General features: G+C 49.3%; 1 protein-coding gene across 3 annotated transcripts in view; it reads right to left on the reverse strand.

Moving 5' to 3' along the window:
* Positions 1–852: 852 nt before the first annotated feature.
* ATF3 (activating transcription factor 3) overlaps positions 853–26294 on the reverse strand; it is a 55071-nt gene continuing 29629 nt past the window's right edge. Inside the window, exons 1-4 of one of the 3 annotated variants that reach the window (XM_027565650.1) lie at positions 13592–13790; positions 7144–7387; positions 3687–3794; positions 853–2304 (exon numbers count right to left, since the gene is read on the reverse strand). In XM_027565650.1, the coding sequence (XP_027421451.1) occupies positions 2107–2304; positions 3687–3794; positions 7144–7383 (546 nt within the window). In that variant the 5' untranslated portion in view covers positions 7384–7387; positions 13592–13790 and the 3' untranslated portion in view covers positions 853–2106. Of the gene's footprint in view, positions 2305–3686; positions 3795–7143; positions 7388–9721; positions 10149–13591; positions 13791–26294 lie in introns of those variants that run through there. The other 2 variants (XM_027565653.1, XM_027565652.1) reach the window with 2 other exon arrangements.

Genomic DNA, 26294 nt, shown 5'->3' on the forward strand with positions numbered 1-26294 from the left:
AATGGTACTTCCACCAGATGCTCTGTACAGATTAGGAGCTGCCCCTGAGATGTAGTTAAAACAGCAAAATTAGGATACCTGTGTCTCAGGTGATAGTTTAAAGGAAACAAACATGAGTTCAAAGGAGCAGGCTCCATCCACATGCACGAACAGTCAACAAAGTCAGGATCGCTCTGTAAAACGGCGCTGATGACAGAGGAGCCAATTTTTATTCCCAGTCTGTGAGTGTCAGGTGTGCGCACAGGGCAAGAGCAAAGGACCATGATTCTGTTGGAGACCTAAAGGAATCACGTGCTCCAGAGATTCCAGAAAATTAGGTGGACTATTTCCTCTGAATTATCACACTTATCCTGTCCAAAATTATACTCTCTCTTCCTCCCCACGTCCTTTTCCAAAATTTGAAATGCTTATTTGCAACACTGAGACACATATTTGGACATTATAAGAAATGTAATTCGAGTGAAGCCTTCACGAAGAGTTCTACCACAGACTGTAAGATTCAAGTTGAACAACAGGTGTACATTTTAGGCCTTTGTATAGTCAGAGAAACAGCAAGTTCAGGTATTCAGATTTTATATAAAATTTCTGTCTTAGTACCAAAAGTCTAAAGGATATACTTGCTGCTGTGTCCTAGTGTTTGTCAATGAGAGATTGAGCATTAGAAACCAGAAATTGAGGAGCAGGATTGAAAGTCAAAAAGCCCACCTAGTGGCACCCCAGAGAACAAAGAACACCTGAAGAATAGTCAAAGCTCAAATCACTCCCTACATCACCATCTCCAAAGGGTAAGGGAGGAGAATGGTTAGCGCTCAAGGAACAACTGATTTAAAAGAACAGAAACCAGCACCACACTTTAGTTCACCATGTCTTGGTTCCAAAATTTATTATATTGACAAGTTAAGAATACTAGGATAAATAATATTTTCTCTTACAGAAAATTGTAATGATACTACTGAGTAGGACTAAACACTCTGAGGATTTCACAGAAACGTCAGAATTTAAACAGATAGTAGCCAGAGACCTCCTGGCCAGTGTGAGTAGACTTTCTCACAGCTATAAATGCTCTGGGCCAGATTTCTACAAACATCTGCATGACAGAAATGATGCCATTAACATCTAATAATGCTAAAGCCTGGGCATCACGTGGCTTCAAATGCGTGTCTACTGAATGTGGTTTTCAATCGCAAGAACAGGAAAAGTGGAATATTCTTTGGCTCTTCTGGCCTAGAAAAAAATTCCTGACCTAAGTCACTGAGCAGAGACTCCTAAGCCTTTGGAAGCTGGACTCGTGTTTCTGCTTTCTTCCTGTGACCTTATAACTGAGTTTGCAATAGAGGGCCCGCATTAATGCCTGAGAGCCAAGCGGAAGACGTCTTTTCTGTTGGCACAAAACTGCACTCAGCGCTGCCCAGCCCAGTTCTGTCCTCCCAGGGCTGGCAAGCCCTTCTGGCCATCTGAACACTTAGTAAGACACTGCACGTGGCGACAGCCCCCCAAACTTTCAGAGCCTGAGCTAAGTCATGAAAAAGTCACAGCAGTGTCGTGCGGCACAAACATCAGTAGAGCACAATGCCTAGTTTTGAAACGAATGCCTTGCACACAGCAGTTCCTGTACAGGACAGCGTATTTGCTAGAAAGCACAACCCTGGCCATTGCACAACTTCACGAGATGCTATTCTCACTCCATGTCCCCTACAAGTGACCGTGGCAGCAGCAGCGGAGGAGGTGGCCCCACCCCACCCACCCAAGGTTACAGACACTTCTTCTGCATGGATCCTAACGGTGGGAGTCCTGAATTTTGCAGAATCCAGATGCAAGGGAGGCAGGACCCTAACTGGGGGTCATCTGGAGAATCCAAGGATGGCCGGGATGTTAAGCCTTAAATCCTGGAGTGGAGGCAAAAGATGCCCTTGCCCCGGTCCAAAGTCCACTCTGGAGTGGAGTGGAAAGGCCCGGCTGAGTCACGGAGGGCACTCCCGCCTTGATGGTTCTTGGCTGCTGGGATTCAAGAGGTGCATAGGAAGTCAGATCTCCAATGGCTTCAGGGTTTCGGATGTAAAAGGAGGATTCGATGAGGACTCCCCAGTCGCCCCATACCACGGCTGCTTAGCTCTGCAATGTTCCCTCCTTTATCTGTTGGATAAAAAGGTTCCTCTCATCTTCTGGAGTCCGCCCGTTCTGAGCCCGGACAATACACGTGGGCCGGTGCAGGTTGAGCATGTATATCAAATGCTGCTTCTCATTCTTGAGCTCCTCAATCTGCGCCTTCAGCTCAGCATTCACACTCTCCAGCTTCTCCGACTCCTGGGGCACAAGCAACAGAGGTATTAGGAAAGGAGCCGAGGGAACTTCCCTGGTTGCCCAGGGGTTAGGGCTCTGCTTCCACTGCTGGGGCCTGGGTTCGATCCCTGGTTGGGGAACAAAAGTCCCACAAGCTGCCTGGTGCAGCCAAAAAAGAAACAAGGGAAGGAACCAAGGTCCAGTGAGGAAGGGGTGGCCTGCCGGTGGCCCCTGGATGGCAGGGGCAACGGCTGGAATACATCGGGGCTCATCAAGTGGGGAATGGCCTGCAGGGGAATGCTGTTGGCGCCCTGCTATGAAGCCCCACAAAGCTGGGAGAGCAGCATTAAGTTTGAGGGAGTCCGGAGCTTGGAGAAGCCTTTGAACCCAGAGCTCCTTCAGAGATATCCTCGAGTCTCCACTCAAGGCGGAGGCAGGTTGTGATCCTAATAGTAACGGAACAGCAGTAGAACCAACAGCAGAGACCTCCTTTCTAAGAATCAAATAGCCTGTAGGCAGGTTGTCTGGACCTGAAAGGACCTTGGGGGCTGGAAAGAAATCCAGACTCAGTGGTGTTTATAGTCTTATATGTTTATAGTCTGATTTCACTGAGAAGCTCATCTCCACAGAAAGAACGTACGTAGAAATAAACAAAATGTCTTAGTTTTCATTGACCCCCCCCCCCTTGATGCAACCTGAGGAACCTGGGACCTAGGGAACCCGAGTGAAGACTCTGCCCTGGCCTGTCCTCACTTGGGGAAGGGGACACAGCCGCTGCAAGGACCGCACCAGGGCCCCGCTCCACCTGCCCGGAGACACCCTTCCCACAGGTGTTTCTCCTTTCCGGAAGGGGAGCCTGTTGAATGCAGCTGGGAGCACAGACCATCAGCTGTGCCAAGGAGAAGGGCTGCAGAGTTAAGAACCAGATAAGAATGCAAAGAAATGTAACCTCTGCCTGCGGGGCAAGGAGATAACTTGTGGGAAGACGGCAAGGAGATAACTTGTTGGAAGACGTTAATTAAAGGCTTTTCACAGTGAGCCAAATGAAAGCTGGCAGCTTCCTTTTCTCAGGAAAATGGGCGAGTGAAGCCCCTTGAACTGGACAGACATATCCGACAGCCCGGAAGCTTCTGGACATGTATGGACTGACTGAGGATGAGTGTGGGCATCAGATGATCCTGTCGTTTTTAATTCATACACCTGCATCTTATACATCCAAAGACATTTATCTTACTAACAGCTTTACTACTTCCTCGTTCTGCAACTGGCATTCCTGCCACCAGCTACAATGTCCTTCCTGGGAAAGCACTTCTGGGTGTAGTTTTTCAAACTCCTCTCCCCATGGGGCGTGAGGTCGGAGGGGCCAGGTGTGAGTGATGGGAGGGGCAAGGCAAACAGGCACTCACTTTCTGCAGGCACTCTGTCTTCTCCTTCTTCTTGTTGCGGCACTTGGCGGCTGCAATTTTATTTCTTTCCCGTCGCCTCTTTTTCCTTTCATCTTCTTCAGGGGCTACCTGTAAAATTCAAGAGGCATAAGCTTAAAGGGAGGCCAGAAATTCAACCCACCTCAAATACACTGCCTTTTATTTCCAGCTAAAACTGACAAACCAGGGCAGCCCTGAAGAATCCAGAAGTAAAGCTCTAGACTTTTGCATGAAATCTTAACACACGTGCACATACTCACACATGCACACACACACGTGCACATACTCACACATGCATGCACATGCACACACACTTAAGAATGAATAATGGAAATCAAAGAACTGTTAAAATTATATTGGCAATACTAGTGAACTAAAATTTTACCTTTAAAAAGCATTTATTTGGATTTTAACATCAGAGTTTGATACTCAAAGTGATAACTACTGGTAATAACTGTAATCAACTAGAGCAAGAAACAGATTTTGTTCAGTAAGTATGACCTTTCCCCTAGAATGACCTCAGGAGCATCACCTCGCCACCCATTCCCCCTGCCTCTTTTATTCATATTCTATCCATCTCCATCGTCACCTGGAGCATCATCATAGCACCTCCTCCCTAAATTCAGAGGAGGCCCACGCAACTCCTAGAGAACACGAACCCAAGCCTATTCCACAATCAAAGAGGCATCATCAGCCCATGGCTTGGTGCCACCTGTGGGTGGAGAACTAGAACCATCCATTGACTCATCCAACTATTGATGATATTGATCTCTCCCTCAGCCCCACCCTGAGTCAGCCCTGGGATCCTCGGAGAAGAAAATCCCGTCCAGCTTTAGGATCTGGTCATCCACGGATGATCACTCTGACTTTGTCTGAGGACTGATAGGGAATCAGCAAAGTCCAGTTGCTGGACTGACTCAGAGACTGGAGTCCAGCTGGAGTGAACTCACAGTGGGCAGAGTGGGTGATGGTTTAGGCTACTAATGTCAGGCCTCCATGTCACTTGTCACTGCTCCAGACAGCTGGAAAGGGCATGGGAGCCCCACCTCAAACGGAAGAGATTCTGGACCACCATGATCACCTCATATCTGACTCTGGGTTAGATGACACTGACTTAGCTTAGGCTGAGATGAGGCTTCGGAACATAGGGAAACCAAGCCCAAGGGGGAAACACATGAGAGGCACTTCTACCCTTTATGTCTTAGATCCTAGAACCACAGAGGCAGACGCTGGGTTTAGACTAAACTGCCTTTGAATCTCAGCTTCACCGCCTATCAGGTGTGAGCCCTTGTACAAGTCATTACGCTCTTCTGAGCTTCAGTTTCCTCATTTATAAAATGGGATCACCTTACCTCCCTCATAGGGTTGTGATGAGGGTCAAATTAATGTCAATAAAGTCCCCTGCACAAGGTTTAGCTTATGGTCAGTGCTATGGAAGGCTTCAGTTATCATCAGTAACTTCATCATAGATGTCTTCATCAAGAAATCAGCAACTCTAGTATCTCCTTTGCAACTAACTCTGCAGATATTTTTGTAGAGGAAGGACTCAAAGTTTTCTCATAAGAGGAAGTACTTGAAAGTAGAGCAAATCTCAAGAGTCACACACTGTCAGACATGAGAAAGCCTTTCTAAGGGCCATGTAGTTCAACCTCCTCACTTTTTAAAAAGAATTTATTAATTTATTTATTTTTGGCTGTGCTGGGTTTTTGTTGCTGCAGGCGGGCTTTCTCTAGTTGCAGAGAGCAGGGGTTACTGTTTGTTGCAGTGTGTGGGCTACTCTTGTTGCAGAGCAGGGGCTCCAGGCACTCAGCTTTTGAGTCTAGTTGCTCCACAGCATGTGGGGGATGCTCCCGGACCAGGGATCGAACTCGTGTCCCCTGCATTGGCAGGTGACTTCCTAACCACTAGACCACCAGGGCAAGTCCCAATCCCTCACTTTATGGACATGGAAGTAAGGCAAAGAGTGGCCAAGAGTATTGTGCTCAAGGAGGCCCAGGAGTCACCAGCTCATGGCGACCAGACAAGCAGGCTGCAAAACGGATGTAAACCCAGGCGTGTGTCTCCTTATCCCACATCCTCTCTGGGTCACAGCTGCCTGGTCACCCCAAGCTGCCTTCTCAGAGGGGACCGGGACCTGGGGAGGAGGCTCGCACTGCCCAGACACACAGGATGCCTGCAGGGTTGTGAATTATAGTCACCACCAAGGAGACCAGAACACTCAGTTAGACCATTAGGTGCATCCTGTTCCCTATAGAAAAGTGTATTTGTTAAACTGATCACAGATCCCAAGATCACTGGATGAACACAGAAGCAGAGTGGATGAGTGGCTTTAAGGAATGTTTCCATGAAGCAAGAGGCCTGCTTCTTCCTCAGAAGAGCCCTCCACACATCCTTCTGAAATGCTTTCCTTCTTTCCATGGGCCCCACTACTTCCAGGGCATCCTGTTATCTCAAGGTATTTTTCTAAACTAATTTTTGTTGGAGTATAGCTGCCTCTGTTATTTTAAGATACTTACTTAGACAAGATTTTTTTTTTAATTTTTTCCTTGAGGGTCCCATGTTTCACCATACACTGTTCAGTGTTGGACTAGGCACCAGTGACCTCCTCTGAGGTTAATTAGGGTACAGCCAATGCCCCTAATGACGTCTTATGAATACAGCATCATACAGCATCATCCTGCCTCCCATTCACTGGACGCTAACTCTCCGCCAGGCCCTCTGTTAGACTCTTCACAAATGCCATCTTATTTAACCCCTTGGATCAATTCTATGGAGGAGACATTATTAGCCCCTCCACCTCCCTTTTTAGAATCATAAAAGATTTCACCCCCCTCCCCACAACTGCCTTTTAAACTCGGTTCTTTTCTGGCTAGGTCCACTACCTCTTGCCCAAAGGCAGTGATCATGTCAGATAAGTGAGCCAGAAACACTCCCATCTTGCATCCAGAAGAGCAAGGCCAATAGAACAGTGGAGAACTCAGCTCTGAAGTCCTTGAGAGCCACCCCCCACCAGCATCACCAGCAACCACCTCAAACTTCTCAGCATGCCTATTACTCCAGGCGTCTTATAAAAGGTTGCCAAGTGGAGAACCGCACAGGCGCCACAGACAGAAGTGAACTTCGGTCAGAACCTGTACCAAGGCGGTGAGCATGGCTGGCTGGTCCTTGTTCCACAGTCTGGGTTCTTGTGGTGTTGAAAACCATCACCGCACTCTCTGCTTCTTCGAAACAACTGGGCGCAGAAGGTGATCTCGTGCAGATTCATGGCTTTCCATACTCTCCACACTCTGATGGCTTCCAACACTATCTCTAACCCTGACTCTCCTCTAAACTCCAGACCCAATATCCAACTGTGGCCCCCTGCTTACAGCATGCCTGGCGCAGGCGAGCTGTGCGACAAGTAAGCGCAGGAAGAACGGGCACCCCTGGGAGGACCCACCTCGGCTTTGGTGACTGACATCTCGAGGGGCCTGCCGCTGACGGTGACGGAGTCCAGCGCCGAGGACATCCGGTGGCAGAGGTGCTTGCTCTGGATGGCCAACCTCAGCTCTTCCTTGACAAAGGGTGTCAGGTTAGCAAAATCCTCAAACACCAGTGACCCAGGAGGGGACAGGCAGGGGACGAAGGCAGAGGCACTGACTTCCGAGGCAGAGACCTGGCCTGGGTGTTGAAGCATCATTTTGCTGAAAAGACACATGGAAACCCAAACTACTTCAGGGATCTGGGGGTTCGGGATCAAGTCCCCCCACCCTCACCCCCGCACCTGCGACCTCCAATACCCAAGTCCCACCTCCCCACCTCCCCACCTCCAGAGGAAGGTCCCAGCAGCCCTCGGCTTCTGCTTTGTTTTCATTTCCTGCCATCCTGTCTTAAGTAAAACAGGTTCTTAAAAAACCCAGCTCAGTGATGTGGATAAAATGCCTGGTTGAAGTTTATAAAGAGTGGCGTTTCAGGCTATTCTGAATTCACAGGAGCTATTAGTGTTGGCTGGTGTGCATATATGCAAATGTAGCCTCAAACAGTCCAAAAGAGGAAGAGCATTAAAAAAAAAAAAAAAAAAATCAGAGAGACTCTATGTAACCCCATCTGCAGTCTCTTTTATAAAGAGAAACTCAGAGGGTATCTGAAATCTGGTAGAATCTATCTGTGAGTGGAAAGTAAAAGCAAGGAGCAGGGACCCTTGAGTTTAGGAAATCTATCTCTGAAGCCTCTCCCTTGGGAAGTTGGAGCCGAGTCAGTGAGAGTGAGGACAGTCACGGTCGCAGGTGGGTTTCTTCATCCCAGTTTAAGAGGGACTGGGTGTGGGAATTCAGGTCACCCCTCAAGGTTAAGGTTGGTGAAGCAAAAGACCTCAGAGTAAAGAAAAGTGAGGCGCAGAGAATATGGATTTTTTTTTTTGAGGAAGTGTTCAGCCCTACAATGGTTGGAGGGGCATGGGCTGGGGGCACAGGGGGCTGGGACTGGATCTGGCATTAGGGAGTGGTGTGAGACCTGAGCTCAGCCTCCATCTGACAGTCTGGGAGCTCCTGCCGCACCGGCTCAGAGTCCCACTGTGGATCTTTCCAGAACCTGACCCTGGCTCTGGCTGCTCCCAATGCCTGCCAACTGCTGGAGACCATCCGACTGAATATGTGAAATTGGTGAGAGGTGGTCAAATCAAATGGCCTCTGAGGTCCCATCTATCTCTATCATTCTACAGCCCAGGGAACCCCAAGGGAAAAGGTGCGGGGAGGGAGCAGAGATAATAATGGTTCCATGGTTCCAGTTTGGAACAGCTCTCTGTAAATCTCTCCCTGCCGTATACTCCCTCCAGGAGTGGCCAAGCCCCTCACCCCTGCAGTCACTTCTCCAAGGGAGATGAATGTGGGAATTGTCAGGGTGGGCGGTCCCCTTGGAGTACGCCTCTCCGTGTGGGAAGCTGGGGTCATTAGCCACATCCAAGCCCTTTGGCAAGCGGCAAATGTTTCACAAGCGCCTCCTTCATACCAGAAACCTTACCTGCGTTATCTCACTTCACCTTCATGAGAACCCACTTAGGTCCCAGTCCCACTGTAGAGACAAGGTGACTAACATTTAGACAAGCTAAATAATTTGGCCAAAGTCACAGAGCTAGTAGGCGGCAGCATCAGGACTCCGAAACTCATGCCCCCACTTTACAGAATATAGAATATGATTCTCTATGTTGCAAAAGCAAACAAAAAGCCAGAGCACAGTTTTCTTGGGGGTTGGGAGCAGGTGTGGGGAGGGGGTGAGGGCCCTGGAGCTGAAGGGATAGACAAGGAGACAAAACAAAGGGCTATGGAAAGCTTGAACTCTGAGATGAATTGCTGAGCTTTCTCTGCCTGGGTGTACACTTGGGCTGCCCCCCGCATTCAGGGAGTACGTGTTAGGGCATCTTTTATCCACAAAATTCCCAGACTGGGGTCAGAACGTCAAGACTAGGGGCCCATTTCCTCCTCTGTCATCATTATACCTCCCAGAGCCTTCTCTCTCCTCTGTGAGAAAGAAGGCTAGTAACAATCACCCTGTTTTCCCAGAGAATTGGGCAAGGCGTTGACGAAAGAATACCTGAATATGCCCTGGAAAAACATAATGCAACTAGGAAATATGTTATTATCAGGCCTCCCAGGGATCTTTCCAGCCCAGGGCTGGCTCTGAGGGGGTCCAGGTAGATGGGTGGCTGGTCACTCTCTCTGATCTCAAACACTTAATGAATAGAACACTCTGACCTTTACATCCCCCAGTGGATCCAAGATCCACAGATGGAGGCAAGAATTCCAGGTCAACAACCACCACCATTGCTGACTATTCAAAGAAACCCAGGAAATGTATGAATCGACCAATTCTCTCCCCAAAGCCATATGTCATGAATCAGAACTGATGCTCTCCTATCAGTTTAATCCTATAATCTTAGGATGTTGGGAGGAGACTTTTCTGGCAGGTTCTAAACTCTGAGAAGCCAGCTTTCCAAAGCCAGAAAGACTTAAGATCCTCCCAGGCATTTGTGTTTTCCCTACCTTTCCAACTTTATTAAAAGCCCAATAGTTCAGGAATGGAATTCAGAGCTACCACTGGGCTGGCCTTTGTCTGGAGGACTGCACGGCTCGCTTCTACAGAGGCAGTTTGAATTCCACTGCAGTTGAGTGTAGTTCCATTTCATCTCCCAAGTTTATTAATGAGCTTTCAGGGCTTGGCATCTGCTCTTTGGGATTTTTTCTCCCCATCTTAGTGTAAAGTCAGCAGTCCTGATGAAAGAAACGGAAGAATGCCAGTGGTATGCAATGTTTTTATGAAAAGCATTGTGTGGGCTTACTTGAAGATGCAAACTGGTTGTGAAAATGTTTAAAAGCTTTTCAGAAAGTAAAGCAATGGTATCTGTAGAGAAATGGGCTTTTCCTGCACTCGACTAATATTCAGTTTCTTGAGATACTTTCTTTCAGTGTCCTATCTTTTTGCCTTTTCATACTGTTTACAGGGTTCTCAAGGCCAGAATACAGACGTGGTTTGCCATTCCCTTCTCCAGTGGACCACGTTTGTCAGAACCCTCCACCATGACCCGTCTGTCTTGGGTGGCCCTGATGCTGGGAAAGATTGAAGGTGGGAGGAGAAGGGGACGACAGAGGATGAGATGGTTGGATGGCATCACCGACGTGAGTTTGAGTAAACTCTGGGAGTTGGTGATGGACAGGGAAGCCTGGCGTGCTGCAGTCCATGGGGTCACAAAGAGTTGGACACGTCTGAGTGACTGACCTGAACTGAGATACTTTCTCGTTATTTGTTGCCTCGTTCTCTTAAAAGTGTGATAAGCCTAGACTCAAAGCTGTGTCCTTGAGAAGAAAAATGAAGGTAAAGCTTCAGTTTTTCAGAAAGTTGAGACCTTTGAATATCTCTGTTTGGAGAAAAACATTTCAGAGGATTTTCTGAGCTGACTTTCTATATTGATCTTAAAATTGTCCAGACTTGTTACAAAGAACCTGCATTTGGCTTCTGCATCATTATCTCTAGTCAAAAATCCTGTCATATCATCAGTAGTTTCATCATTTTCAAGAAAGTGAAACTTTACTCATCTATGTCTCTAACCAGAAATTCAGCTCCCAGATTTTATTTCCTAGTAGCTGCTACTACATTGAATTTTCACTTTTAATTTTCATCTTTTTTCCACTAAGCACTACTTGTAAAACATAGCAGGGAGCCAGTTCTTTCACTAACTTCCTATCTTGGTCTTTCTCCTAGTCCACTGGAAGGAGGTACAAAGACACTCCAGGTGTAGGTGGAAGACTAGGCATCAGGACAGAGACGACGCTTGCAGGCATCTATACTACCACTCACACGCTGAGCTCTCAGCGACATGCTTCCTGGACCTCGGTCACCTTGTCTGTAAAGAGAGACCAGTACTGCCTGCCCCAGTCCCTTTACAGGGCTGTCGGGAAGATCAAACACGAAAGTGGATTTACACACATCCCGGGAAGCCATTATTACTGTGATGGGATCCACTTTCAGGGGTGTGGGGGCGGAGGCTCATAATGTTCCTGTTAATGAAACTAGGTCCTATTAATCAGACGTTAACTGGAGCCCTCAAGAAACTCAGCTCAGTCACAGCTTCTTTTGCACTCTGATTGACCTCAGGGCTCTTGACAGATCAATTCCACCCCACTCTTTGCTGGCACCAGCTCGTCTCCACTGGTCTTAAGTACTTGAGAAGTAGCCAGCTCTCACACATGAAGCCATTTCTGGTTTCTGTGGTGTCCTGGCTGCATACTTCCTCCTCCCCGGGCCGAGTAACACTTGGAACCACTGACCCTGTCCCCTGCCCAGCCCAACTGAAAAAGGAAGAAATCATGAGCTCTGTACAATGGGATAGAACATCCAAAACTAGAGTCATTTAGGTCAGATCTTCATTTTGCAATTGAGTAAAATGGGGTCCAGAAAGGCAAAGTGACTTGCCCAAGGTCACCATAAAGCTGGTGAGTGGCCCAGCCCAGGCCAAACTGTTGACCACACACCTGCTGTTCATTTTACTCCATCCCCAAGAAGGCAATGGCAAAGGAGAAGAGAGCCAATGGCCAGGTAGATGAACAGTCAACAGTCCGAGGAGCCTATGCCCACAAGAGAGGAGGCTTTGATGGGATTAAGACAGGGAAGGAGTATGGGGGTAAAAAAGAGAATAATGGAGAGAAAAGACCAAGGGGAGAGAGAGAATGGTGGGGTTAAGACAGGAAGGATCCAGAGGCTGCCACAGGTGCTGGGGGCTGTATTTTATTTACACTGCGCGCCTGGTGTGCTTCCTGCAGTGCTGTCTCTGAAACCATTTAGACAGTAACAACTGCAACCCACCCGGGTCCTCATTCAGATAATCCTTACAGCAACAGTTTACCTGTTGCTGTGTTTACCTGTTGCAGTGTTATTCTACAACAAATGGGAGCTGCAAAACAAGGGGACAGTCATACCAATTTCTCCTTCATTCAAACTGAAAGAGCAGGAGGCTCCCAAACAGATGTGACTGTCACCCACACTGAAACAGATGCATTCAGAGGGCACCCACATTTTCTAGTGCCCAGTTTATTTTTTTCTGGCTCTATTAAGGGGTGAGCAACTCCTTCATAGGAAAGGCAGCTTACTGTGATTTGGTAATTAAATTAGGGGAAAGAAAACGGTTAGGAGGAAAGGAAGTAATTTGATGAGATGAAAATGGGGTGGGGGGGCGGTGGGGAGCAGAGACGGAGAACCATCCAGTGGAAAGCACCTTGGAAAGGGAAGAGATGCCCCGTACAGAAGTCCCTTTCTCCTCACTGCCTCAGAGGGCGGCCAGCGACATCCAAGCCCCCTCATTCAAGTCCCCTCCTAGGTCGCTTTTCTTTCAGTTAACACCACTCTAGAATCTGAAAACCTTTGTCCAGAAAGGACCGTAATGGTTATCCGGCCCAACCAGCACCTTGTGCTTGCAAACAGGCGGAGCGGCCAGGAGCCTCTATATGTCCACACCTCCCCGCTGGGGATGCTGAGGCTCCAAGCCACTAAGGGCAGTGCAAGTTTCAGGTCCCGGCTCCTGGATCACAGATCCTGTCTCTCAAATATCTCAACTGGCTTCGCACTCTCGCTCCCTCCCCAATCCCCAACGGTGGGTCTCTTATGAAAAGCCGAGAAATCCGCGAGCCACCAGAGGAAGAGACCAGAACTGGACTCACAGGTACGATAGAAAAGCGTGTGAGAAACTTGGGTCAAGAAGTCTCCGGCACCTGTCCCCGGTGCTCTCTCTCCGCCTTCTGCCCCAGGGCAGCGACAGGAGCGCGCGCCACCTCTTAAAACTTATCCTAACTAACTTTCGCCGCCGGCTACCAGCGCGATCCTGCCGCCCAGCGCTCCGGGGTGGGCAGGGCGACCCCCAGCGGCAGCGCCCGCGACCCCGGCTCGCCCATTCGTTTCCCATTCATTCCTTTCCGCCCCTGGGGCAGCCGCTCCGCGAGCCCCGGCCTCCCGGGAAAGCTGGGCTCGGGAGTAGCAAGTGCCGGCGCACCGAGCCAGGGATGGAGCCGGCTGGCGAGCCTGATTGGCTCGGCCACTCTGAGCACCCACCGATCTGAGCACCTCGATCGCCCCGGGAGTAAGTAAACGCGAGGGCGGCTAGGAGCTGTGCTCCGACGCCGGCGGACGACCTCTCAGTTACCAGGAACGTTTCGCGCCCCAAGTCAAAAGAGAAAGTTCTTTGCGAGAAAGTTTCTAAAGCGCGGAAGAGCAGCGGTGGCTGGGAGAGAGATTCAGCCCGAGTTTTTTCTAAGCTGGAGGCTGCGGGGCAAGTGCCGGGGGGCGGGGGGTGGGCGCGGGGGTCGGGGACTGGTTACTAGAGGGGCGCAAAGATAATCAAAGCAAGCCACTCTCGCCGCGCTCACCTCCTGTATCCACTCGGGGCGGCCAGGGTCCGGAGGGCGGGCAGGGTCGGGGTGGGGTCGGGCTGGCTGGCTGGCTGCGGGGTCGGCTGGCGAGCACAGAGGGGCTCACGACCGGCGCGCGGGCTGGCGGGTCCGCTGGGGCGGCGGCGCAGAGTGAGCGCTATGCAGTGTGCGCCTCTCTGCGTGCGACTGTGGCTGGCAGCGCGTTGCATCACCCGTTTTATAGCCCTCCGGCTGGCGGCGCGCCCAAATACTCTGGGTTACCAATCCCAGGCTGACGTAATGCTATTAATAGCTTCCTCGGCGAACCAGCAGAACTAGGCTGGGCTGGAGGGCGGGAGGGGTGAGCGGGGCGGGGGGAGGGGCCAACGAGGAGGAGGGGAAAAGGGGGGCCGGTGATGCAAGCTCGGGGAGGAGCCGGCCGCGGCGTGTTCTCCTGGGACGCACGCACCCGCCCGCCCTCTCGCTCCATATCAGGACCGGAGCCGCTCGGGCTGGCCGCCAGATGTGCGTACTCCAGGCATGAGCCAATGGTGCCCAAGCCAGCGGCATGACTCCACCGCGCTGGCATCTCTCCCTCCGCTAGGCTGGGGAGGTGGGGGTTGGGGGTGAGGTTGGAGAGGTGGGTCCTGGACGCTGCCCAGACTAGGTGAGACTGGGAAGCTAGAAACGACCTTTCTCTAAAATGCGTGGTCATTTTCTGGAGCTTCGGGAAAGTACACACCCCCCCTTCCGCTTCCCCGTCAAAAGCCTCCTTTTCAAGTAGGGGACGGGGTACGAAGAGGAGTGTCATTTCCCCAGTGTGGGAGAAGAGCTTAGAGGCACCCTACGGTGAATCCACGCCGTTACCGCCGAGGGTGACCTCTGTGGCCGGGACCGTGAGAAGACTTGTCAGCGATCGGAGGGCACGGTGCGCCCACGCCCGGGGCTCGAGCACACCCCACATAGGCGCACACGCGGAACCGCCTCCCGGCGGCTTGGGAACCCGACGCTGAGGCCAGGGCGAGCGGCAGGGAGAGAATTTTTTTTAACAGCCACAAAACGTTTGAAATTGACAGTGAAACGAACAAGCCCGAGAAAAGATGAGCGACCTGGAAAAACTCAGAGTCAACTCAGAGAAGGGCTAAAAGTAAGATTGAAGCCTAGAGACTAGGAGGAGAAGTAAAGAGAAGGTGCTTTGGTCTCCGCGGGCCGGGCCGGGCGGGGGTCGCCCGGCTTTCTGGCAGTGTTGCTGGAAAATACACCTTCAGCTTTCGCATGTTTTCCTGCGCCCAGAGAGGATCGCGCGGGGACCGGACCGCCCGGGCTGTAGACGCATTAACCGTATAGCAAATTAGGCCCCGTAGCAGAAATCCTTTTCTCCCTAAAGTCGTGTGGCGGGAAGGGCGGGATCTCGCGGCCCAGACTCGAGCCGAGTCTTCATCAGAACTGGATCTGAATCTTAAAATCGAGCTTCCAGTTCCGATTCCCCGAGCCCAGCTGTCTAGGACCAGAGACCGTCTCAACTGCTCATTGACGAATGTGGGTGGACGCGACTGTGGCCAGCTCTGTTTGGCACCTATGGGAGAGGGAGAACCGCGCGCCCGTGGGGTTTAGGGGTACCTGCTTCCACCTGCCTTTAGAGAGAGAGAGAGACGGTCCAGGGTCCTAGTGTGGCAATTTGGGGGTAGGAACTAGAAGGCTCTGGGAGCCCAGATCTCTCCCACAGCCCCGCCCCACTCGACTGTTAACAGCCGTCATGGAAGGGCCTCTCTGTGTCTATTTCCCTCCCTTACACACACACAGTCCCGCACCCTCGAGTGCTCGGCCAGTCTCCCCAGCCTCTCCGATTGCCCAGCGGCCTGGGATAGATACCCTCAGAGCTATAGGTAAAGCTGAGTCCCCAGCACCCTGATTCCGCTCCCCAGAACCCGAGCCTCATCGGGACACATACCCGCCCCCAAGCTTCCGGGCCCAGGACCCCGCAGAGAGCGGCCTGGGAAGTCGTCCCCCACCCCACCCCCGCCCCCGCCCCCGGCCCGTCGTGTAGCCTGGAGGTCCTACGCAGGGTCCTAGGGGATGCCGCCTAGGACCTCAGCGAATTTCCAGCGAAGTCGAGCGGGAAGCTTGGGGCCGTTGTTTTTGCTTTACTTTTCACCCTGGTAACGGACTTCCCGGCCCCACCTCCACGTCCCCACACCCCGCTCCACGCCTCTTCACCCCGCCCTCCTGCCCACGCACCGGCAGGTAGACCCGGGGCAGCCAGGTAAACCCCGGGCGTGTCCTAACAACCCGTAGAACACCGCGAGAGCAGGAGGAAGGGCGTTTGCAAATTTGCATGAAAGTTATTTGAGCGTCTCTACATATCTTTTCTAGATGCTCGTCCACTGCCCTCGAGTAAACACCACCCTTATAAAGCGAAACAAGGAGATGGGGGAGAACACGTGAAGGCTACCCGACTAGTTTTTTTTCCCCTTTGTGAAATGCCTACAGAAATCTTTAACCGGTTTACATTTTAAACTAGGAATCCATTAATACACCCAAGCCAGATGTGTGGAGGTTTATGTCTTGTCGTTAAGAGGAAATTCAGCTTGGAGCGTAGGTAAACAAACAGCCAGACCAGCCTCCGCAACACAATACCACAGAAGGGTAATGAAGCCAGAGAAGTCCACAACCCGTGGTTGGTTTATTTTTTATTACCATGGTACCTCCCGCTTCTTTCCTTAACCTGCTTCATTCTAATCATTCTTGGTTCTGAATACCCAAGTCACACCTGGGTAGAAAGACTGTCAGCTGTTCGCGGAAGTCTGAGCGTCGCCCTCTCACGGAAACTTGAAAAGCGATAAGAATCTTGACAGAGAAGTCAGTCCACACTCTAGTCAATGAAGCTCTTATCCAAGGAAAACAAAAACGACTGCTGCGTGCCTCCCTGCCCCCAGCCCGCAGGAGGACTGTGAAACCTGCCAGGTCGGAGAGAGACAGCGGGGAAAGAGCCGGGGAAGGAAACAGCCCCAGGGTGTGTGCCCCGGTGGGGTGATCGATTCTTGAGTTCGGTGCGTCCTCAGTTTACCCTGATTTTTGAACCCCAACCCGTGTATCATCTAAGGGAGGGGCAGGAGAGGATTCCCAGACCACAGGGCTTCTCTGCACAAGGCAAAGAATGCCTGTCCCCTCCCTGAGAAGGAAGCCTGGGTAGAGTTATTTAAGGGGTTAATCCTCAATGAAAGAGGGTTAAGCAGAGACTTGAATACTGCTGAGGTTTTACGCTGGAGAAAACGCCTGGGGAATCCACATTCAGAACCAGCCCCAGTATGTTTTGCTGAGTGAGATAAGAATTGGAAGCTTCATGTTGGGGCAAGTGCAAAAGGAAAGGGAAAAAGTTAAAAGGGGAGGGGATGGAACTAGGCAGCTAAAAACAGCCCACTGTGGCAACCGAATCTAAACATCAAAACATTTGCAGGGAGCCAAAAGAGAGGGGGGAAAAAGTTCAAGATATATTTAAAAGTTTTAGCCCTTCCTCTTAGTCCAGGGAATAGTCCCTTCCCACTCCTTCCCCCACCCTCCATTATTCTTCTTCAAACCTCCAGATTATATTTGCTCGCAGCTCTAGAGAGCCAAGTGAAACGCCAGGGAAAGAGCACTTGGAGCCCGCTCCTGCTGGCCCAGCCCACTTCTGCACCTCAGGAAGGGAATTCTGTTCTTCTCTCTTCTGCTTTCCAAAACCCACACTTTCTATCAAGTGGATTTGCATGGGGAATTACTAATATGAGTCTTCTCCCTCAGGAAACACGAGGAGGCATCATATCGTGGGCTCTGAAATGTGGCAGGTGGCACTTTGATTTGGGATTCAGCCCATTATCTTGTGACACTTCTTCAGCTGTGTCATCTTGGATAAGTCATTTCACTCTCTGCCTAAATTTCCTCAGCTGAAGAACGGCCCTCATAATGGCATCTAACACATAAGGATTCCCTGAGGTTGGGACACACAGCCAGTCTCCAGTAGGGGAATCATTAATTACCAATCAAGGGAGGCATTCTGGGGAAACCCCTGAGTCCCAGAGCCCATTCTGTCTCCCTGTGTGTGTGCTCAGTCACTTCAGTCGTGTCTGAGTCTTTGCGGCCCCGTGGGCTGCAGCCCACCAGGCTCCTCTGTCCATGGGATTCTGCAGGTAAGAGTACTGGAGTGGGTGGCCATGTCCTCCTCCAGGGGAACTTCCCGACCCAGGGATCGAACCCAGGTCTCAACATTGCAGGCAGATTCTTTTACCATCTGAGCTACCAGGGAAGCTCAAGAATTCTGGAGAGGGTAGCCTATGCTATGCCTTCTCCATGGTATCTTCCCAACCCAGGAATTGAACTGGGGTCTCCTGCCTTGCAGGCAGATTCTTTACCAGTTGAGCTTCTAGGGAAGCCCTTCTGTCTGCCTAGTCAGTGGCAGAATTGTTGATGAAGTTGAGCTACATCCAGGAAATGACCATCTTCAGGGGAGCAGGGATAGGACACCACAAAGAAAACAGTGAGAGCAATCTCCACTTTCCATCCACACATTTTCCTTCCTTTCTCCTCCTCCTCCTTCTCTCTCTTAACATTTCCAAGGAGTATTTCCAAAGAGTTTTACCCATGAACTTGGTGCCTTGCTAGGTAGGAGGGGCTGTGAGAGGAGTACCCAAGGCAGAGATTGCATCTTTGGGGACCTTCTGGTGTGTAGTCCAGCTTCTGTGCCATAGACACCCACTTTGGACCACAGGACCAAAGCCTAGGTAGCAGCTTTTTGCACCTAAGAGTGGGGATCCTGGAGCCCCAGGACACCTGAGTCCCCTAAGTCAAGGGATTATCAGGACTCAGGAGACCTGGGACCCAGTCGAAGTTTCCCCTCCAGCCAATGGCGTAACTTAGTGCAAGCCATAAATGCTTCTTCCATGTTCCAGTCTGTAAAATTTATTTCATATTTATTATCAGCTGAAGGAGGAAATGGCAACCTGCTCCAGTATTCTGCCTGGAGAATCCTATGGACAGAGGAGCCTGGTGAGTTACAGTCTATGGGGCAGCAGAGAGTCAGACATGACTGAAGCGACTTAACAAACACTCATTGACTCTTTAATAGTGACTCCCTCCAAACTGATGCGAGAAGTAATGAGATACGGCTTCTCTGGTGACACAGTGGTAAAGAATCCGCTTGCCAATGCAGGAGACACGGGTTTGACCCCTGGGCTAGGAAGATCCCACGTGCGGCAGGACAGCTGAGCCCATGTGCTGCAGCTACTGAAGCCCGGATGCTCTAGAGCCTGTGATTTACAATCACAGAAGGCATCGCAACGAGAAGCCCTTGCACCTCAACTAGAGAACAGCCCCTCTTGCCACCACTAGAGAAAAGCCCGCACAGCAGTGAAGACCCAGCACAGCCAAAAGTAAATAGATAAATATTTTACAAAAGAAGCAGTGAGATAATAGCTGTGAAAGTCATTTGAAAATAATTTTATAAAATAAAATTTAAAAAAAAAGAATTTTAAAAATCGTACTTTTAAAGATTCCTTTGGAGGATTTAGTATAATTTTTTTTAATCATTATGAAAATTTGGGAAATGAGCAACAGAAAAAGATTACCCATCATCTCAGCATTATTAGCATTTTGGTGTGTTTCCCTCTGGTCTTCTTTCTCATGCCTATGATTTTTAAAAACAGAATTGTGATTGGGATTGCAAGCAATGTTGAAATTTGCTCTTTTGCTTATTACTTTGAATTGAATATGGTCTTCATTACCATAATTATTTCTTTTCAAAAGTGTTGTTCATTTTATTGTGAAATGTAGCACACATACAGATGATTATAGAACATGTGTACTCATTTTAATAGTAAAACTTCAAGGACCTATCATTTGAGTAAAGAAGTAGCCCACCAGATCAAGTCCTTAGAAGCCCCATGCCACCATTCCTGATTGCGCCTGCCTCTCTCTACCTCCCAGAGGTCACTGCTGTCTGGTTACCATAATGGTAACTCTTGTTACCATAATTTTTAATGGCCGGTGGTGGTGATATGATTTATTTAGTCATTCCCCTACCTTTAGCAGAGTGCTGCTAGAGTGCTGTACACATTTAGCAGTAGATTTAAATCTTTATTAGGGGGAGAGGTGTCAGATTCCATCATTGTCCAGGTGGCTTGCACGGAGTTAGAGAAGTGCTACACGGGGCGTAGTGGAAGATGGGAGGATCCCGAATGATCGTGATTACCGGTGCGTTTTTCTTGGTTCTTAAGCATCCAAACAAAAAACTCCTGCAGGAACTTATCCCATGAAGCGTCTCCTTTAATCCTTCCACTCACTACTTTGGGCTTCCCAGGTGGTACTTGTGGTAAAGAACCCAGCTGCCAATGCAGGAGATGAAGAGACACAGGTTCAATCCCTGGGTCGGGAAGATCCCCTGGAGGATGGCATGGCAACCCACTCCAGTATTCTTGCCTGGAGAATCCCATGGACAGAGGAGCCCGACAGGCTATGGTCCATGGGGTCGTAAAGAGTCAGACATGACTGAAACGACTTGACATGCACACACGCTCACTTCTTTGCCAGCCTCCTTTATTTTCTGTGTATCCACCTTAAAATAGACAATCGGGTCTGTGGCACGGGTGAGTGACACAGAGGCAGAACAGCTGGAGCAACTGTGCCTTCCGGGCAATTGCTCCCTATGGCACAGATCACACCTCAGCTCTGGTGTAAAATCTATGCCAGCTCAGCAGCATGGGAAACATGGGTGATGCCAGGTAGGCAGCCACTGGAGCAGGTCCCTGGAGTCTGGTGACACTGATTTTCCAAACTACAAAACACCAGTGCCAAAAAGACCTTGGAAATCATCTGCTTGCATCAAACTGGGCATGATTCGTGGCTTCACTTTTGGACGCCAGAGCCAGGCAGTAGATAGAGGGCATCTTGCTGGAGGGCATCTGTCTTAATTAATATGTGCCTTAAATATTCTTTTATATGAGACAAATGTGGGTATGTTGAATTTAAATATGTCACAGAAGAATTTTTAAGGAAAGGAAAAAGACATCAAATACATTTTGGGCTTGGGATGGGTTACCAAAAATTAAACTCCTAGGACCCTGGCGGGGATTTGTTCCCTCTCTTCAGTTCAGTTCAGTTCAGTCACTCAGTCGTGTCCGACTCTTTGAGACCGCATGAATCGAAGCACGCCAGGTCCCCCTGTCCATCACCAACCCCCGGAGTTTACTCAAATTTATCTCCATCGAGTCGGTGATGCCATCCAGCCATCTCATCCTCTGTCATCCCCTTTCTCCTCCTGCCCCGAATCCCTCCCTGCATCAGGGTCTTTTCCAATGAGTCAACTCTTCCCATGAGGTGGCATAAGTATTGGAGTTTCAGCTTTAGCATCAGTCCTTCCAGTGAACACCCAGGACTGGTCTCCTTTAGGATGGACTGGTTGGATCTCCTTGCAGTCCAAGGGACTCTCAAGAGTCTTCTCCAACACCACAGTTCAAAAGCATCAATTCTTCGGCGCTCAGCCTTCTTCACAGTTCAACTCTCACACATGACCACTGGAAAAACCATAGCCTTGACTAGACGGACCTTTGTTGGCAAAATAATGTCTCTGCTTTTGAATATGCTATCTAGGTTGGTCATAACTTTCCTTCCAAGGAGTAAGCGTCTTTTAATTTCATGGCTGCAGTCACCATCTGCAGTGATTTTGAAGCCCCCCAAAATAAAATCAGCCACTGTTTCCACTGTTTCCCCATCTATTTCCCATGAAATGATGGGACCAGATGCCATGATCTTCGTTTTCTGAATGTTGAGCTTTAAGCCAACTTTTTCACTCTCCTCTTTCACTTTCATCAAGAGGCTTTTTAGTTCCTCTTCACTTTCTGTCATAAGGGTGGTGTCATCTGCATATCTGCTGCTGCTGCTAAGTCGCTTCAGTCATGTCGGACTCTGTGCACCCCCATAGATGGCAGCCCACAAGGCTCCCAAGTCCCTGGGATTCTCCAGGCAAGAACACTGGAGTGGGTTGCCATTTCCTTCTCCAATGCATGAAAGTGAAAATTGAAAGGGAAGTCGCTCAGTCGTGTCCAACTCTTAGCGACCCCATGGACTGCAGCCCACCAGGCTCCTCCATCCATGGGATTTTCCAGGCAAGAGTACTGGAGTGGGTTGCCGTTGCCTTCTCCCATCTGCATATCTGAGGTTATTGATATTTCTCCCAGCAATCTTGATTCCAGCTTGTGCTTCTTCCAGCCCAGCGTTTCTCATGATGTACTCTGCATAGAAGTTAAATAAGCAGGATAACAATATACAGCCTTGACGGACTCCTTTTCATATTTGGAACCAGGCTGTTGTTCCATGTCCACTTCTAACTGTTGCTTCCTGACCTGAAGGAAGGTTTCTCAAGAGGCAGGTCAGGTGGTCTGGTATTCCCATCTCTTGAAGAATTTTCCACAGTTATTGTGATCCACACAGTCAAAGGCTTTGGCATAGTCAATAAAGCAGAAATACATGTTTTTCTGGAACTCTCTTGCTATTTCCATGATCCAGCGGATGTTGGCAATTTGATCTCTGGTTCCTCTGCCTTTTCTAAAACCAGCTTGAACATCTGGAAGTTCACGGTTCACGTACTGCTGAAGCCTGGCTTGGAGAATTTTAAGCATTACTAGCGTGTGAGATGAGTGCAATTGTGCGGTAGTTTGAGCATTCTTTGTGGCCCACTGGAGAAGGGAATGGCAAACCACTTCAGTACTCTTGCCTTGAGAACCACATGAACAGTATGAAAAGTTCCCTCTCTTAAGTGCCTTTAAATATAAAGTAATATGAGCAAAGGCTGTTGTGTAGCACTCACAGTGTTCCAGACTATGGGCTAAGCCCTTTACATGCAGTTAGTGACTGTCATCCTCATAACAGCCCTACTAGGTAATTACTGTGGACATCTCTGTTTTGTAGATGAGGAAACTGAAGCAGAGAGAGAGTAAATAATTGACAGAGGTTGCACAGCTATTGAGTGGTAGAACAGGATTTGAGCTCAAGTAGGCTGGCTCCCAAGTGGGCTTCCCTTATGGCTCAGCTGGTAAAGAATCTGCCCACAATGCGGGAGACCTGGGTTCGATCCCTGGGTTGGGAAGATCCCCCGGAGAAGGGAAAGGCTCCTCACTCACTCCAGTATTCTGGTGTGGAGAATTCGGTGGACTGTATAATCCATGGGTCGCAAAGAGTCGGACATGACTGAGCGACTTTCACCTAAACTTAGGCTGGCTCCCAAGTCAGGGTGCTTGACCGTGACACCTACTGCCTCTCAGCAAATGCTCACAGGAACACTTGGGGAGCTCTGACAAGGTTCAGTGTCCTGATTGGATGCAGTGGGATGTTGGACTCACAGAGGAAAAGTGGCTCTTGTACAAACCATAAATTGTTTTTATTTTATTGAAATATAGTTGATTTACGGTGTTTGAGTATCTGCTGTTGTGATCCAGTTATGTATATTCTTTTTCATATTCTTTTCCATTAGGGTTTATCACGGGACACTGAACGTAGTTCCCCGTGCTACACGGTGAAGTGAAAGTGAAAGTCCCTCAGTCGTGTCTGACTCTGTGACCCCGTGGACTTTACAGTCCACGGGATTCTCCAGGCCAGAGCACTGGAGCTGGGAGCCGTTCCCTTCTCCAGGGGATCTTCCCAACCAGGGATCGAACCTTGGTCTCCCACACTGCAGGCAGATTCTTTCACCAGCTGAGCCATCATACGGTGGGACCTTGTTTATCCACCCTATATATGATAGCTTGACTCTGCTCATCCCAAACGCCTCATCCTTCCCCCCTGCCCTTGGCAACCACAAGTCCATTCTCTGTGTCTGTGAGTCTGTTTCTGTTCCATAGACATGTTCATTTGTGTCGTATTTTAGATTCCACATATAAGTGATATCACATGACATTTGTCTTCCTCTGAATTATTTCACTTAGTGTGCAGAATCATAAATTCTTACATTGAAAGGAAGCTTAACAGAAGACTTCTGAGCTACCTGCTTGCCCTGTGCCCCAGAAGATGCTCCATTTGCTAAGATGGGGTCAAGATAAAGAACAGAGGGGTGGGCAACCTTTTGGGGGCGTCCTGACTGACCACGTGCAACATCCCTGGAGCTGAAAGGTGAGTGGCAGAGGGGTGGGAGGCAGGGGTGGTGGAGAGAACCTTGGACCTACACTGCTGTCCTTCCCTTGCCTTCCTCTTGAAGCCTATACATCATAAAGAACCCTGATACATCAGAAATGTCTAGAGCCCGATGAAAAACGCCATCTGTCAGGTCGACTTACTGACTGATTTTTAAAAGAAATAAAAAAATCAATGGGAGGCTAGGTCATATTTAGCGATTACTATATACTGAGCACACGCTACACGCCAGACACAATGGTAAGCACTTTAAAAAGTATCCAGTATCTTATTTTCATCCTTGTACTAACCCCGTGAGGCAGGTATTATTATTTCAGCTTTATCGATGAGGAAACCAAAGCTCAGAAAGGTTGAATCTTAGGCACTTGACTCAAACACGGGTCTAATTCCATTCAAAACTTCTATTAAGTTCCACTACCCCCCAAATCTTAGAGAGTTTTAAAATGTGCTCATTTTCCTTTAGACTTGCCTCTCTTGTTGAAAAGCCTCCCCCCACCCCCCCACCCTCCCAAGTCTTGTTGAATGCCTGGAACATTCTAGTGTGGACCTTACCATACTCCTAAAGTCTCAAAAGTCTCCCATGTGACAAATTCCAGATCCCTGTGCCCTCGTGATACTATCCTGTCTGCCAAATTTGCAATTATTCCATAATTTGCTTTAACCACAAATATAAGCCCGGCTATTGACTGAGTAAACTGAGTAGGGCTTTTCGGACTTTTGTTCAGTTTCCCAAAATATGATGAACTGAAATCATCTGATGATGAACTTGTACTTGAAACTGGAGTGGCTGAGGGTGGAGTGAGTCACTCCGGTGAGTTGTATACCTACCAGTCAATCCTTCAGATTCTGTGCTATTGCCAGATCATGTGCTTGGCAGTATGTTTAGACATCTCGGGATTACAAGGGCAATGCCAGAGTATCCTTTGCCCTTGAAGAGTTTAAAATCTTGTTTAGGTGGCAAATGAAGATGCCTGAAACTGTATCCAGCACATAGCGGTTGTTTATTTCAGCAGACGTTTAATGGATACTTAACGATGTGCTGGGTGGTTATGATGAGAGCTGCAGATACACGGTGCTGCTGCCCTCTGTGGAAGATGCTCACAGCTCACGGAGAGACAGACTTTGACAACAGGTAAAGCTGATGTCATAAGGGCTAAAGTGGGGCAGGAAAGCTCTGCCTGGCAGAGCTGGCAGAGGCTGATAGACAAAGTGACTTTTGAGCTCAAATGTTGAAGCTGAGCATTTTCTGGACAGGGGAGGAGGGGAGCATTCCAGGCATAGAGAGAAGCAGAGGCAGAGGCAGTGGGTGCCAGGGAGTCAGAGACAGCACCCTGCTCACCTGTCTATTCATCCCCAGCTCCTTGCACTGTTGCAGACACGGACTTGGCACACAGGAGATGTGCATGCCGTGAGTGAGAACTCAGAATTGTGAAAGCCCACAGCAGGTCTGGAGAATGGTGAAGCAGCTGTTGAGCAGGCATGTGCGCGGAGGGGAAGGGGATTGGGAGCTAGTGCGGGGGGGACAGACTGTGACCGGCCTTGAACGTTGTAATAATCAGTTCGGATTGTGTCCCAGGACAAAGGGGGAGAGGTGGGTCACAGGGTTTTTCGGCAGTGGATGGACATGGCAAATGCTGTTTAGGAGAACTGCTGGTACAGGACCAAGGGGGGACTGGATGGGAGAGGAGGCTGCAGGCGGAGGCGTCAGAAAGCCGCAACTGGTCAGGATGGAAGGCCAGACGAACCGAGGAGATGGTGGTACCCCACTCTTGTGTGTTGTTCATCCAAAATAAAAATTATCCACAAACCATAATGCTCTTATGTGGACTGAAAGTGGAGTCACTGCTTGTCCCCTCTTTCCACTGCGAAGTTGAAGTTCCTTCATTCATGTGGAACTTATTCCATTTGGAGGGCTGCCCCTCACTTGCATGTGTCCGACTCTTTGCAACCCCGTGGACTACATGTAGCTGCCAGGCTCCTCTGTCCAGGGGATTCTCCAGGCAAAAATACTGGAGGGAGTTGCCATTTCCTTCTCCAGGGGATCTTCCCCACCCAGGGACTGAACCTAGGTCTCTTACCTCACTTATATAAATATAGTGGTATAAATTCTGAATTTTTTAAACTGTTCTTCAATTCTCTGATCTTAAGCTCTATGTTTACAGTCAATGACGATGATGATGACCACGATGAGGATGTGACACTTTAAAAGCCCCTTTTCTCTTAATGTCATTTTCTGTTGACCAAGGAGTCTACAGAAGAGATACCTACCTGTTGCATAAAAGTTAATCATCAAGGAAGCCTCATGTTATCTCTGCCAGCCTGGGACACACCCCCTGCCCAGACAGACTATCTCTTTCCCTCAATTTCTAGCTCATAGTCTTGGCCTCCGTTTTCTGATCTGAAAACTTGCCACATAAGATTACTGTGGGCAATAAATTCATTGACTTATTCATCAAATATTTCTTAAATGCCTGCTTCATACCATATATTGTTCAAGGTGCTAGGAAAAGAAAGAACAAGGCAGACAAAGGCACCACATTTGGCACTTAGCAGATACCTGAACATT

This window comes from Bos indicus x Bos taurus, chromosome 16, assembly GCF_003369695.1.
Source record: "Bos indicus x Bos taurus breed Angus x Brahman F1 hybrid chromosome 16, Bos_hybrid_MaternalHap_v2.0, whole genome shotgun sequence".
Classification (NCBI taxonomy): Eukaryota; Metazoa; Chordata; class Mammalia; order Artiodactyla; family Bovidae; genus Bos; species Bos indicus x Bos taurus.